Source organism: Xenopus tropicalis, chromosome 8, assembly GCF_000004195.4.
Source record: "Xenopus tropicalis strain Nigerian chromosome 8, UCB_Xtro_10.0, whole genome shotgun sequence".
Lineage (NCBI taxonomy): Eukaryota > Metazoa > Chordata > Amphibia > Anura > Pipidae > Xenopus > Xenopus tropicalis.
In genome coordinates, this window is record NC_030684.2 from 101038201 (window position 1) to 101053322 (window position 15122).

General features: G+C 39.5%; 1 protein-coding gene across 1 annotated transcript in view; it reads right to left on the minus strand.

Annotated features, from left to right (window-relative positions):
* Positions 1 to 15122, minus strand: part of mthfd1 (methylenetetrahydrofolate dehydrogenase (NADP+ dependent) 1, methenyltetrahydrofolate cyclohydrolase, formyltetrahydrofolate synthetase) — a gene marked incomplete at its 3' end in the record, with an annotated part of 37866 nt that overhangs the window by 198 nt on the left and 22546 nt on the right. Inside the window, 13 exon segments of the mRNA NM_001008006.1 lie at positions 788 to 893; positions 1170 to 1322; positions 2661 to 2768; positions 3125 to 3302; positions 4289 to 4389; positions 5297 to 5338; positions 6702 to 6841; positions 6924 to 7035; positions 7365 to 7433; positions 8578 to 8718; positions 9273 to 9349; positions 11377 to 11479; positions 14683 to 14757. Of these exon segments, the coding sequence (NP_001008007.1) occupies positions 804 to 893; positions 1170 to 1322; positions 2661 to 2768; positions 3125 to 3302; positions 4289 to 4389; positions 5297 to 5338; positions 6702 to 6841; positions 6924 to 7035; positions 7365 to 7433; positions 8578 to 8718; positions 9273 to 9349; positions 11377 to 11479; positions 14683 to 14757 (1389 nt within the window).

Consider the following 15122-nt stretch of genomic DNA (forward strand, 5'->3'; position numbering starts at 1 on the left):
ACAAAATGACACATGAAAAAAATTGCAGATCCTTTGCAAACAAACATAATTCTGCTAGTGTGTTAATTCAGTAATTTTTGGATGTTAATTTAGTTTAATATGATGGGACACCTGTCAACATATCAATACACAGCTTTTATTTGAATTCAATAGTTGCTAGTATTGCATTGTAATTTACTTAGCATATTGTATATCTGTCGATTACGAAGACTTAATCAACAAATAATTTGGTATTAACACCCCCGAGTAGTCTACCCCTTAGCATCCTCAACCAGCCACCCATGTGATACTAGGAGCAGACTGTTTAAGCTGACCAATAAGATCCGCTTATTTGGAAAGGTTGCAAAAGTCAATCTTTGCGGCTGACCCAATTGTTTGGCCCCTGGGCCAAAAATCAGATAACAAAGGAGGCCAAATGCAGTCTTTGCCCTGAGGGGGGTTTCAAATCTGCCTGATATCCGTCAGGGAGTACACTTCCTCAGCTTAAATCTGCCTGGGTATGGCAAGCTTTAGTCAGGGATAGATAGATCACTTGCAGCACTTCAGCAGCTAGCCGAGGAACTACAATGATCAGCCCTGCTTTCTTGCAAGAACAGAGTTTATCAAAGGCTGTGAAGAAAAGCAGCAGCTAAAGCTCCAAGTGTAGCTGTTATCCCCTGTTAAGTGACAACGTTAAAATACAAAAATGCATAAAACTATTCTGTAAAATATTCAGCTTTTAGTGTTACATTGTGTGCTTAATTAGTACAGACCTAGGAAAGTTTTATTAATTACAAGAGGCTATTACCTTTGAGTTATACGTTTTAGAATAATCCATTCACTTGCTCAGAGACAGGATCCAGATCAATGTCATAGAAACAGGGTCTGGTTGGAAGTCCTGGCATTGTACTCATCTGCAAAAAGCAAAAGCAGTTACTGGTCAGTTCAGGGCATACAAACCACATATACAAATCAGACTGCTTCTTAGATATCTGGACGGGGCTGTATCCCACTCTCTTACCTCAATCACATGAGAACAATGGGAATGGAATGTTCATTAGCAAAACTTTCTGTTCCACCAATACAGATACAGTCCCATTAAACTGTATCTTGTTGTGTTTTGCTACTTATTTTGCAAAGGTAACTCCTTTAAATAACAAAAAGCTAAATGACCATGAGCTAAGACTTACTGTTCCAACAAGTGGATACAAGAATCCGGCTCCCACGCTGGCCCTTATATCTCGGATGGGCAAGACAAACCCAGTAGGTACTCCTTTCAGTTCTGGATTATGTGATAAAGACAGGTGGGTTTTAGCCATGCAGACTGGCAGATTGCCAAATCCCTGAAAGTAGAAGAAAAACAGTATTTCAAGTTCCATATCACTACAGGAACAAGAGTTCACCCTATCTGAATTTTTACATAATGCCTGTAGTGCAAGTATGTTAAGTAAAGTTAAATTGAGCTTTTAGGGGATGCTGGAAGCTGCAGTATAAAAAGCAAAAGGCAGGGAATCCTTGGCAAATACTACAGACTGCATTAAAGCATAAGGAATATGCCTGAATAACTGACAGACTAACACAAAGAAAAGACTGTAGTAATGTTTTTTTTAACGCTGCAGAAAGGTAGTTGTCATACCATATACTATTACAAAATAAGGATTAATGATATAAAAGGAGAACAAAAGCTCCAAAATTGCCAGTGGAAAGGCCTACACGTCATTGACACTGATGGCCTAACAATCAGAAGATGGAGCTTGTATTAAAAGCTTTGAAGGTATGGAGCATTGCTATTTCAGGGCCACTGAACCTCAAGGCTGGTTCAAGTTCACTCTATAACTTACAACATTCCTTAGGGCTCACTTAAGACTGTAAGTGCAGTTGCGCTTGCACAAATTTCCCCACATTCAGCCTCATGTAAAACTGTGCATTAAAAGTACTTGCATCAACTTGCTCACTCACTTCTATACAGCTGTGCTTGGAGCCAATCAGCTCTTTTCACCTCCTGTTCTGAACAGAGGGTAGTTGTGCCTATTGACACAGGGTTCCCTCAGGCTTAGCACACTTGTGTCTTACACTGTGAAATGGTTGGGGCTTATTTTTGGTGCCCATGGGTCTGAAGGACATGCAACCATGATGAAGGCACAAATAGTATATTTGGTGATCCCAGTGGGGCCAATAAAAGGGCAACCGTTTGGGGGTTTTAACCTTAAAAGCAATTAAGTTGCAGGTAAAACTCAGCCCCTTTGGTAAATGTATATTGAAGCAGTAGAATTCTTATTAACTCAGATGAAAGCGAGTGTAGGACTGGCCAGAGGGGATGACTGACATAGTTGGCCAGCTTGAAGTATATTGCAATATATGGCCAAACAACTCCTGTTTTGCTTAAAGGAGAGGGCATTTCTTGGTAGCTTAATGCACAATATATTGATAATGGGTGAGTGCAGAGGACCTCTTCTTGTTGTCTATATGAATTTTGTAGTCTCAGCCACATTGTGCCCCCACCTAATGGTTAAAAATGTAGTGGTGAGCACAATTTTTCCTTGTTTGCTATAGTATACACATAAATACATACATATTTGAGAACTGTATATAGGTATGGGATCTCTAATCTGGACTGGCATCTGGCTGTTACGGCTTATAAGACTAGGGCAAATGGTGTCAATAGCTGTGCCCGTATGTACCTGTTTAGTATATAATTCAGCCTTCTTCTGTGCTTCAGGGAGGAGTTCAATATTATCTGCACCATATATTTTCTGTGCAATAATCCGGATTTTATCTGCAACAGGAAGCTAGGAAACACAACAGAAGTTAGGGGGTATAGAGAATCTGTTGATGTTCAGTTAAATGTAAATCCATGCATGCTGTGATAGCTGTAATTAAGCAATGTTCAAAAACGACATCCCGTATCTAGTTACACCACAGGAAAAAAAATGGGGTCAGAGGGGAGAAGATTTCATAGCAGAGGAGGTTTTGTCAGTTTGCCCTCACCATCGCTATATGCATGGGCCTTTCGGATAGAAACTTTAACAGACTGTCCTGTAGTTGAAAATGCAGACAGAAAATCTGGTCTGCCAAATTCTTTATTCATCGCTTGTTTGTATAATTATACAATGACTTGTGAAAAAAAAAATGAATAGCCTATTACCTCCACATCATAGAGAAACTTGAAATCACTGGGTGCCTCAGATGCTCTCTGTACCGCTTGTGCCAGTGCTACTGCACCCTTGCCGCCTTCTGCCCAGTGAGTACATCTAACAGCATCAAAGGCTCCAGCCTTCTTTGCAATATGACAGACAAGTTCCAGTTCAGCCTCTGTATCTGTTCTGTAAACAAAAATATTGCTTTACTAACAATGCTTAATTAGAATGTTGGCTTTTTATTCTGAATTTGCACACATTTCCAATGAAATATATTCCTACAGTGCTTGCATTAAAAACAAATAAATAAATTATACAAATAAATATATTATACTTTATTAAACCATTTTTTAAAATTTATAACAAACCAAACAATAACACACATCATAGCAGAAAGGATAGGTGTGTGCCCAAGTTGCTAAATAAAGTATATTCCAACCCTGAAGGTAGGACACTCGACACTGTACTTTTGGTGGACCGTGGGTAAACAGACATGTCCGTCCTCTTTACCAACTATAGAGTGCCCCTGACATCACCCCAGTAATCCACAACACCCCCATGTCTCGGTAAAAATTAACACTTTTAGAGTAAATTCATGATACCTGCCTGCCCACACTAAAAGATACGCCTGATGTGCATTTTGCTTGGTATACCCAATATGAACGTCATGCACATTTAATTACCTTTTTGTTCGAAGGTTCCCATTTAGTCTTAGGTAGTGCAATCAATTTTTCTTTCTAATTTGATCCTGCACACCCTTTGACTCTATTGTATCTCTAAGTGCTGATGCTCTTCATATTCTCTTATTTTATCTTTATACTAACTTTCACGGTCATCCTCATATTGGTGCAATAGTGTTCCTCAAGAAATCAGTTAAAGAATGATGAGGCAGAATATAGCAACACAATGTGGGAAAATAATAATAAATCCGTGCCAGAAGCAGAGCAAGGATTAGAGACACTTAGAAGTAGAAACAAAACATAGGGAGGGGGTAACCTACATAGAAAAAGCAACACTAAGAGAAAAATGAGGGACAAAAAATTTGTCTGAGAGAGTAACCAAGAGAAAAATTTATTAAAAAAAAAAAAAAAAAGAGAGCAAACAAAGTATTTTTTTAATGGACATATTTAATTCCTGTTGCAATAGACCTCTTCCTGCACACAGAATCTTACTTGAAAGCATTAACAGCAACAACCACAGGGACTCCGAAGGTGGTGGCATTCTCAATCTGTTTACGGAGATTGCTGCACCCTTTCTCCACCAGGTCTAGGTTCTACAAAGTAGAGAAAAGCTTTAGCACCTAGCCCTTAGGCCTGTGTGTACAAATTTAACAGCATAAAACCTGCGGTCCTTACATAGTTAACTATCTACTCTGCACAACATAGCTCAGGGCAGAGGTGAAATGAAGCTGCTTGTGTCTACTCCTATAATCCCAATGGCTTCAGTGCTTTATATCTCAATAAGCAATGCTTTGTTATACAGTAAAGGGGACGGGGAATCACCTAAACATAATTTGCAGTTGTATTATGGCTGCTGCTTCAGGAGCAATGCAGACTTGCAGCTATTCTGTAACATTTAGCTAGTTATTTTTATATTACAGCAAAATGTGGTCTTGTGCTATGCCATGGCCACTATCTTCACACAATGGAAACTTTTTTTCTTTTAAAATTAGTACCAAAAACTTAGCAGAGGAAATGGAAAAAATAATAATACATCATCACTTTCTGGGGACCAGTTTTTGTGGGAATATTAGCACAGCTTCTCCTAGATGAGTTAGCTTCCTCAACTCAGGAACCTAACATTGGGAACATATTATTGTAATAAACTGTGTGTATCTAAGCCTCAGTTTTGTACCCACAACCCCGCTAACAACAGAAACGGACAAGTAAATGAGAAGCACAAAGCCTAATCAGTTGGCAGTGTGCAGTCTGTTGAAAGCCAATAACAAGAATGGAGTTTGTTATGAAAAACATTAGTCTGTTTCTGCTGTTACTGGCCAGCCAAATTAAAACCCAGAGATGTTCAGCATCACAAATGAAGGCTTGCCAGAGAATCCCCTGTATTCTACACAGAAGCATTCTTTCACTCCAACATGGCATTCATAAGGGAACACAGGTTAACAATTCAAAGAGTTTATTTATAGAAAAGGAAATGCAGGGGCGAAGAAAATATACAAGTACCTCTTCAGTGTATTCCTTCGGTAATGGTACTCCAGCAGTAACCTTAGGGGAGAAACAATGCAAAAAAAAAGACTTAAAAGGGTTGTTCACCTTCAATGTCCAACTCTTATTAAACCACCAACAATGCTCTCAGCATGTTAAAAAAACAATTTTCCATAAAAAAAGGTAATAGGGCCTTGTAAAAGCTACTTTTTATCAGTCGTCCTTCTGTCTCCCTGATCAGTTTTTTGAAGGGAGTGGTCTATTTTGAACCTGACACACTGAGAACTTCCTATATGCTTACATTATCACGTCCAGGGTTTGCCCTTACTTTTTTCTTTTTGGACCAATTCATTGGTTGCTTTTGCACTCCAACCACTAACCAGTAACTTGCAATGGCATAGGCAAACAGACTCGACATATCACAAATCGAACATACTGTTAGGTTAGATTTGCAGCACTCTGTCACAGGCACAAGAAGCAATGTCAGACTGACAGGAGACACAACCAATAGGAATTGTGTGAAGCCAGTACTATGTGTGACATCATATAAGGAAGTAAAAAAGAGCAAAAAACTGAAATCAGTGAACCTTACTTTTGTTTTTTTTTTTTGTTGCCTTCCTCTGGATCAACTAGTAGTTAGGAAGGTTATATATAGGCTTTAAGGTTGAACTTGATGGACATGTGCCTTTTTCCAACCTAACCTACTATGTTTTGGATCAAAGTTGCAGCTTAAAGGCAGGCTCTCTGCTTATAAGCTGCCATTGCAGCAATGTCACTTGGCTCATGTATTAATCTGCACTCATGTTATGACAGAAGGAACATGAGTGCAAAAATAGAGGATATATTGTGTTCTTCAGAGCACCAGCTCAAGAACACCACTGCAGCGCAGGCACATGTAGCCTAATCTCTGTCTATAATGAGAGAACAGGCTATGATGCATCAATAAATAACTTTTTCAAGAGAGATGATACCCAGGGCCCCTGAGCTGTTGCTAGTAATCTAATTAGCACTATATTGCAACTATAAGCAAGTCTCTTGCAAGACAACCAGCAAAGTTGCAGAAATATAATCCAGAAACCTAAAAGCTAAATCTAAAAATAAAAAAAATATAAATACATAAAAACCACAAAGAAATGCCTTTCAGCACACTCTTGGCTCTGAAGCAACATGTCACAGTTGTTATTTGACCTATACAGGTAAGTAATGGACTAGAAGTAGAAATAGCTCAGAGCAAATTTTAAGAACCGCCAGCATTGTTCTAAGCATACTGCAAAATCTACAATACTTTTTGCTAAATGCTTGGCTTTTTAACACTGGTGCCAAATATTTATACTAACTTATACATCAGGATACAGTAATAATATTAGAACAGAGAAAGTGGTGTGCCATTTCTGCAATTATTAAAATGCAATGTGCCACTCACTGTTGGACCTCCACCATGCATCTTTAACGCCCTCACAGTGGCCACCAGCACAACTACATGAGGCCGCAGGCCAGAGTATCTGCACTTAATGTCGAAGAACTTCTCCATTCCAATGTCTGCCCCGAACCCAGCTTCAGTCACTGCAAACAAAAGTAGTGCAAAAGATTATGCAAAGATATTATACCGAATAATATTGTTATTTATCTGGATATTTCCGCATACCAACAAATCCTTCAGGACCAACAAGCTTCAGTGCAATTTTATCAGCCAAAATGGAGGAGTTTCCATGTGCAATATTTGCAAAAGGTCCGGCGTGGACGAACACAGGATTTCCCTGTAAGGAATGTTACAAACAATAGTTCAAATCTAACCTTTTGCTTTCCTCTAGACGTTTTTATTTATTTTATTTTTTTTTTAAAGATGCAGGAAAGGAGAATACAGGTGGCCATACACTGTAAGATCCGCTCGTTTAGCGAGGTCGCCAAGTAAGCGGATTCTAAAAGCCTTTTTCAGTCAATATAATAACAAAAAAAGGCATGAAAAGGTGTTCCTAAACTGAGCAAAACCATACGTTATGTAGTTCTTTTTCTTTTCTCAAATATTCTTTTTATTTAGGAATGTTTATTTATAATACTACCTCTATGAATTGCCATTTATACTTGCCTCCAAAGTCTGCATCAGATTGGGCTTCAAAGCATCCTTCATTAGGACAGCCAATGCGCCGCTTACTCCCTGTGGAATTATTGGAAAGGCTTATTAGCTCCTGCTAACACACAGAAACATAATAAACAACCTGGAATGGAATTAGGTTGTATAATATTAAGGCCAAGTATATTACTTATTTGATGGTCTTTAGCAGTTCACATTCAACCTTTTATCCTCCCCAAATCAGATGTCTGCTTACCCAAGGCAAGTAGAAGAGTAACTACTGTATATACTCGAGTATAAGCCTAGTTTTTCAGCACCCAAAATGTGCTGAAAAAAGTCACCCTCGGCTTATGCTCGAGTCGGGTGCCATGGGTCCCTCTAGAATAGCACCCTCTCTCCTTTGTGTACAAATTAGGCCACCTGCAACCAGACCCTCCAGTGCCCTGGCCTAGGCTCCCACTAGCAATACTTATTTCCCCTTACATCTCCTCCGGTATCGGGATTGCTGCCAGTTTGCCAATGTGCAATGAGCGTGGGGTAGTACTCATATTGTTTTTGTTGACCCTCTTCTCCGCTTACAGAGCTAGTTTACTGTTTTTCTTTAAAATAAATATTGAATAACATATACCCCACTGATGCCTCAATTAAAGTAATTTTATTGGTATTTATTTTGATTATTAAAACTTATCAGTAGCTGCTGCATTTTCCACCCTAGGCTTATACTCGAGTCAATAAGTTTTTCCAGGTTTCTTAGGTAAAATTAGGTACCTCGGCTTATATTTGGATCGGCTTATACTCGAGTATATATGGTATATCTTTAATGAAAATTATAAACTTTAACGTTACTTTGCACAAGGTGTTGAGGCCAGATAAATACTTACAAAGAGAGCTATAAATTATTTTTATTTTTTTTAAATGCTTTTAAAGCAATAAAAGAAGAAGAAAAGTTAAAATCACTGGAGAGTGCCAAATGTTAGGCAAAGATAGCTTGGGGTAAATGCATTTAGATGCCTATATGGCGAATGCAGTAGAGTATAGCAGCTAAACATCAATTGAAACTAAGAGAAGTGGTCAGGATATTTCTGCAACATCTGGAGGATTAAAACTGTCTGGGGTTTACAATATTACTTGAAGCAAAGATAAATCATGTAATAAATACAGTACTAATATAGCAGGGCTGGTGTTACCTCTGCAGAAAACTGGCTAAATACACAGCTCCGCTACTTACCAAGTCTTCTGTGCTGACAGGTTCTCCTTTCTTGCTGGAGGCTACCACCATTTTTCCCAGACGTTCCCTCATGTTATCCAGTCCATCGGTTAGTGCTAAAACTGCCATGATTTCACTTGCTACAGAAATATCAAACTGGGTCTGGGGAACAAACATAATGCGCAGTATAAAATAACCCAGTTTTAGCACCGCATTCCTAATTTGGACTTCATCTTCCTATCTAATGCCAAATAGGATATTGAAACTAGACATTTTGCAAATCAGTTTAAATTATGTACTGTCATGGGCAGCTTTGCAGAATTTGTTGGTGCTTTAAAACAAATGAAATAAGAATAGTGATAAGAAAAAAAAATGTCAGCCTCTGATTATCACACACTTACTTCTGCAGTGGTTTCCTATTCTAGAAGGCCTGCATTTAGTATCTACAAAACGGGCTTCAGGAGCCATATGCCACCCTACAGACACCATGCCTATGGCAAAGTGCTTGTGTGCTTTAAACACCTCATATTATAATAAATGCTTCTGGGGCCAGGAACCCAGAAAGAGGAGCACTGTTAGTGTTCGAGTAATGCAACTCTTTAGTTGTATTAGTGCCACTACAAGACATTGTTATTATCCTATTAGATACTAAACTACCCTCCCACATGCACAGAATTTCACAGTTTAATATAAAAACACAAATTCCATTAAATTACCGTGCGCGTGAATCCCTTCTCTGTTGGGGCCTGGCCAATTGTAATTTTTCTCAGGAAGCGATCGTTCGTATCAAGCACTATCATTCAAAAAAGACAAATTAAATGGGCAAGAAACATTGTCATTTATTTCTGTGTCTTGATTTGCAAGGCTGGTGGTTTTAGAATGGATTGTTTTATAATAATCTTTTAAATGTGAAAAATTATTTATACCAGAAAGATGACTAGGTTATAACAACAAGTAGGCACAGTGAAGCATAATGGGGGCACAGAGCATCTCTTCTGCAAGAGTACTTGTTACCATTTTGCTCACTTTAACTGTAAAGGGAAGGCTTCTGTCCATGGCAGTTTCACAGGCAGGAATGTAATACGGCAGCTAAAGATTTTCTATCCAAGTATTATAGCGAGCTGTGACCTAGGAGAGACAATCCATTCTGAAACACCAACTTGACGTACAAATATTAAATAAGCAAGGAGTGTTATAAGCCCACAACAGGCAATATATAGCTCTAAAAAAACATCTAAAAGTCAAACATGAGAAAGGAGGGAGTGCTGGTGTAATTTAACGGAGCAAAAATGAAGTGTAGCTTTCAAATTAACTAGGCTATACATTTTGCATTATACTAAAGCTTTGGGATATCCACACACACATATAACCTGGCTCTTCATACCCATACAGAATTATGAAAATAAGGTCTGCAGTAGCCACCCCCTTTTTAGGGTGGGTTCATAATTTGTCTCTGAAATGCTTTATAGGATTACCAACCAAGACTTCCCACGCCAAAGCAGTTGCCAGACACAGCCCCAGTTACAGTTGTGAGAAACTGCTGTGGTCTCTCCTAGAGAGTCATCTTGTGTACACTGCCATGTTTGCCTATAGGCACATAAAATAGTGGTCAATGAATATTCAGTGTCCAAGTTCACCATCACATCTTCTTACAAGCACTCTGGCAATCACTTATTTGTGAGCCAACAGGCAGCTATAATGGCGCAAACTATGACACCAGGTCTGAAGCACCATGTAATATGCATGAAAAAGCCTCATCGCATCTCAGCTTATGCCATTACAGCTTTCTGCAGCCCGAGTGCGGTTTCTGCCCACAACTCTGCTAGGGGAAATTCTGGGGGTAAATAGATGTGCTCTATGTTCAGCTTTGATGGCCACACCTCAGCAGCTTACACTTTGAGACTACATTTACTGCCAGAGCAAAAGAAAAGAAGCTACAGTATAGCAAATGGAAAACCTGGAGCCCCTGCTAATGGGGAACATAAAATCCTAGCATTCATTGACAGCCACGGGGTAGCAGGTTACATCTCCCCATACTACGCTTTGCAAAACGCTATAGATTCCCAGAACTAGATTTTTTATTATCCAGCACAGAGCAGGCACTGGTGTTATTATTCTACATATGGCTAGGCAGAGAGCTGCTGCTTTTGTAGCGTACGCCTCCTGTTTTAGCTATTTATAGCAGAAAAAATGAAGCAATTCAGTTATTGAAGAAAAATAATAAAAACAGACAGACAATTCCAAATCTGCCATCTGTTCCCAAATACCAGTTGATTTTACACGGTAGATTAATCGCCAATTTCAATAATGTATGTAACTTATTTAAAGCATTTCTGTCTATATTGTTACACAAAGGCCAACACAATGAGTAAGAAGCACTCAAGTGCCTGGACATACAGAAGACATTTTACACCCCTTTTGTTATCCAGATCTGCAAGTTAAAAGGGACTTTGCAACGGCAGGGCTCAAACCTGCAAATAATCTGCTGTATGACTGCCTGACAGGGTGCCTACTGCATTTATATAGGAAAACAACAACCTATAAGAAGAATACCATAATAGAATGTCAACCTCTGCAGCTCAAGGAATCCTACTGTCAAAGGATGTAAAGAATTGTGAGATTTGTAGCTCAAAATTGGCATGCAGCATATCAGTTTGAAATAAATAATTTTATAACCCAAAAGTGGGCCTCCACTCTTTATAACATAGCCCAGGTCCCCTACACATCTACAATACAATAAGTGGCAATGTGTTAGTAGTATAGCACTGAAGAGGTTAACACGTGGTTGCCAGATTGGATGTAGGCACAATTGTCCTGTACCTCTCTGCCATGTGATGGTGTCTGGGTCAATATCCAGCCTGACAAACTTGTTTATTTCTTCCTCTGTTAAAGCCGTGGGGTCTGTTTTCTCAATGCCCAGCCTCTGTGCAAATGAAGTTAGAGAAGAACATTGAAAACAATTGGATTGTACAAATTAAATTTACCATCTGGTCCATGTTCATGGCTCTTGCCTTTAAAAGAACAAATCTTTTTTTTTTTTTTTTTGGATATTTAACAACCAAAAACCACACTGCAGGTTGAAATACTGAAACTGATCAGCATGGCAGGAAAGACAGTCATTCATAAATTGGCCAGTAAGAACAAAGCATAGAAATAAGTACCAAAACTTCAATTAAGGCTGCACAAACGCAGTTTGGGTAAAGCACCAGCAGTAAAGATTACAAGTAAGAAATTCATATTACTTGCTGCCCACTATGCAGCACCTTCTGTTCTGAAATAAAAGATCAAAGGAGAAGGAAAGGTACAAACAATTGGGTGTGCCAAAATGTTAGGCACCCCCAAATGACTGTAATCTTACAGGAGCACATTATACCCTGGGCAGGTGCTCCTCTTAGGAGAAAACAGCACCAGCCCTGGGTAGCTGCCTCTTTTGTCTCCGAATCCTAGGACCGGCGCATGTGCAGTAGGGTAAAAATGCAGAATCTCGTGTTTATGTTTAGCTTTTCCCTTCACTGCACATACATGCACAAGTGGCATGGAGATAGAAGGAAGAGGATTGCTGGCTTACCGCTACCCCGTCCTGGTGCAGTTTTCTCCTAACAGGACACCAGCCTGGGGAAAAAGGCAAAAGATTACAATCACTGGGGCGTGCCTAACATTTTGGCACACCCCAGTAATTGTACCTTTCCTCTCCTTTAATTTATTGTTAAATTAATTCAACGCCAAAAGTAAACTGAGACCGACTTTAAAGGGGCCTGCCAAATGAGGTTACTAGAAAGGCATCTGCCGAAAATATGCTCACGAAGAGCAGAAATACAGATTAAATGATAGAAGCAGTCATGGCTCTGGGCACATTAAGTGCAGTTCTGCTTGAATGATTGTCAGTTTTACTTGCTTTGCTCAGCGCTCCATGTGATCATAACCCTGTTTTCCTCAAGTGTGACACAGATTGCTTTAATACTAAACAGCCTTAGGGGACTAAAGAACAAACAAGCTCCATTTTATACTGGTGACTCACTGCATAATCACCAGCAGAGATCATGAAATCTATTTTTGTCATCCGGCCCATGCAGTACAAAAGGAGAACACATGGCATTTAACGCAAGCAAAGTAATGGGAGCTCACTATGATTTATTCAGGAAGATGTGTGCTTGCATTTGTAAAACTGCCCTACAGTGGGGCAAAGCTAATCCTAACTGCACATACATGCCCCACAGAGCAGCAGTTGTATGCAAAGGAAAATTAGAAAATCTAAACTGAATCCCCTTAAGTCAGGAAAAGATTGACAAGACAAAATATGTCAGGAACCACAGGCTGGATAGTATACACTCTGCCCCAAAAAAACTATTTTGTTTCACCACCAGGACAGATATGCAAACATTCTCCACAAAATACTTCCAAAAGTATAACAGCTTTTGTTTTTGGGGTTTTTTTTTCTTCCCCATAGGGAACATTTTTTTCATTCTATGCCTCCAAGTATGAATAAGAGAAAATGAGGAGAATGCATGTGTTCAGAGTGTGAGGAAAAAGATGATATAGGGCAAAAGAATGTTATAGCCCAAATGAATGTAAAGGGGGCCAAAAGAACACTAAAGAACTAGAAAGGGACGTTTGAGAGAAAACTTCATGTTGGGTTGAAAAATGTGAAATCACTGAATGAAATCTGATCTGTTGTTGGCTTTGCCCATTTTTGGACCACAGTTATATAGTAAAAACCACTGTGCAGTGTTTGGGGACCCTGGTTTTAATATAGTGTCTGAATGGCAGCAATTTAAATTTCCCCAAAGAAAGTCAACAAGTGACATCTGATTGGTGGCTCCGCCCACTTTTTCTAACCTTGAACTGCCCAGTGACTAATTCTGCAAAGTTCAGGGACCCTAGGATTAATAGTTAAAAATGGCAGCAGTTTAAATTTAAAACAATAAAAGTCAATAGGTAAATTGTGATTGGTGGGTGTGCCCACTTTTTCTAACCTTGAGTCGAAGTCACCCAGTGACAAACAGTGGGCACCCTGGCATAAATAGTGAAAAGCTTGGGGACCCTGGGGTTAATACTGTGAGAATGGCAGCAAGTTGAATTTGCCCATTGAAAGTCAATAGGTAAAATAGGATGGGATGTTGGTGGCTCCACCCACTTTTTCTAACCGTGACCCGCAGTTACCTGGTGCCTAACTCTGCAAAGTTTCGGGACCCTGGTGTTATTACTGTGAGAATGGCATCAGGTTGAATTTCTGCCAAGTCAATAAGGAAAATCTGATTGGCTGTTCACAGCTCTGCCCACTTTTGGGCATCCAACAATCATCATTTTTTCATTCAGGCTGACCCCATGAGTATGGTGCCCAACTCTGCAAAGTTTGGTGAGTGTAGCCTCAAAGCTGTAAGATTGGCAGCAGTTTCAATTTCCCCATAAAAGTCAGTGGGTGAAATTTGATTGGCTGTTGTGGGCCCCTCCTACTTTGGGGTAATCCAGCAAATGATGCTGTTTCATTCGGGGTGACCCCATTATTATGTTATTCAAGTTTGGGGGGTGTAGCTTGAAAGCTCTAAGAGTGGCAGCAGTTTGAAAATCTTCCCTGTCAAAGTCAATGGAAAAATTGGGGGTTCAGAGCAGTGCCGCACAAGCAACCTGCTCCTCTATAGGGTAAAGAAGTGTGGAGATTTTGGATGTTGTACCCCTAAAACTGTAGGAGGAGTAGCGTTTAGAAAATGGGGGGAAGAAGAAAGAAGACGAACAGTATGTTCAACTCAACACAATGAAGCTGAGAGCAAGAAAGCTAAAGCAGTAGAAGTAAGAGTGTAATAACAGGCACTACAAAATGGAGATAGGATAAAAAAAACCTGTGAATAAAATGATGAGATCAACCAGAGAAGAAAGTGGGGCAGGGGAGAACTCAAGAAAGGTCAGAACCTAATAGAATGCAAAAATAAAAAGATTACACAAATCAGTATGGCCCATGGCACACCAGACATTTGCTCCAATGGTAAAGAAACACCTTTCACCACTTAGACTGCCTGCCACTGAAGTAAAGGGCAACCTTCCTCAGCCCCAGTCTGCATTACAGTTTTAAATGAGAGAAAGCCATCACACAGTGTATTTTCTTTCTCTTATTACATTCTATATGCTTACCCGAAGTCTTCTGATCTGAATATCTGAGAATTTACGAACTCCGTTGTTGGAAGGAACTAACCGGTTATAAAGTGCCTACAGTAGAGAGAAAAACAAAAATAAAGAAAAAGGTTAACAACACAACTGATTTTCGGTTACACAAATAAATCCTCTCGCTTAGGTTTATGACCCATGGGGAAAATAGTCACCCACAATAAATCTTCGCTATCACAGGTGACTAATCTCCCCAAAATGCCAAAAAGTCACTGTATTGGCAAACGGAAGTCTCACTGTTTGCCAATACACACAATGACAAGGAGCACTGAGAGATACATTTTTTACTTTGGAGAAATCAACCAATATCTGACAGAATGTCTCAAAACTGTGCCCAAGCTTACATGCATGTATAAACATTCTAGCAATTCAGTCAATATGAGCCAAAATAACCATCAAATTTAGAC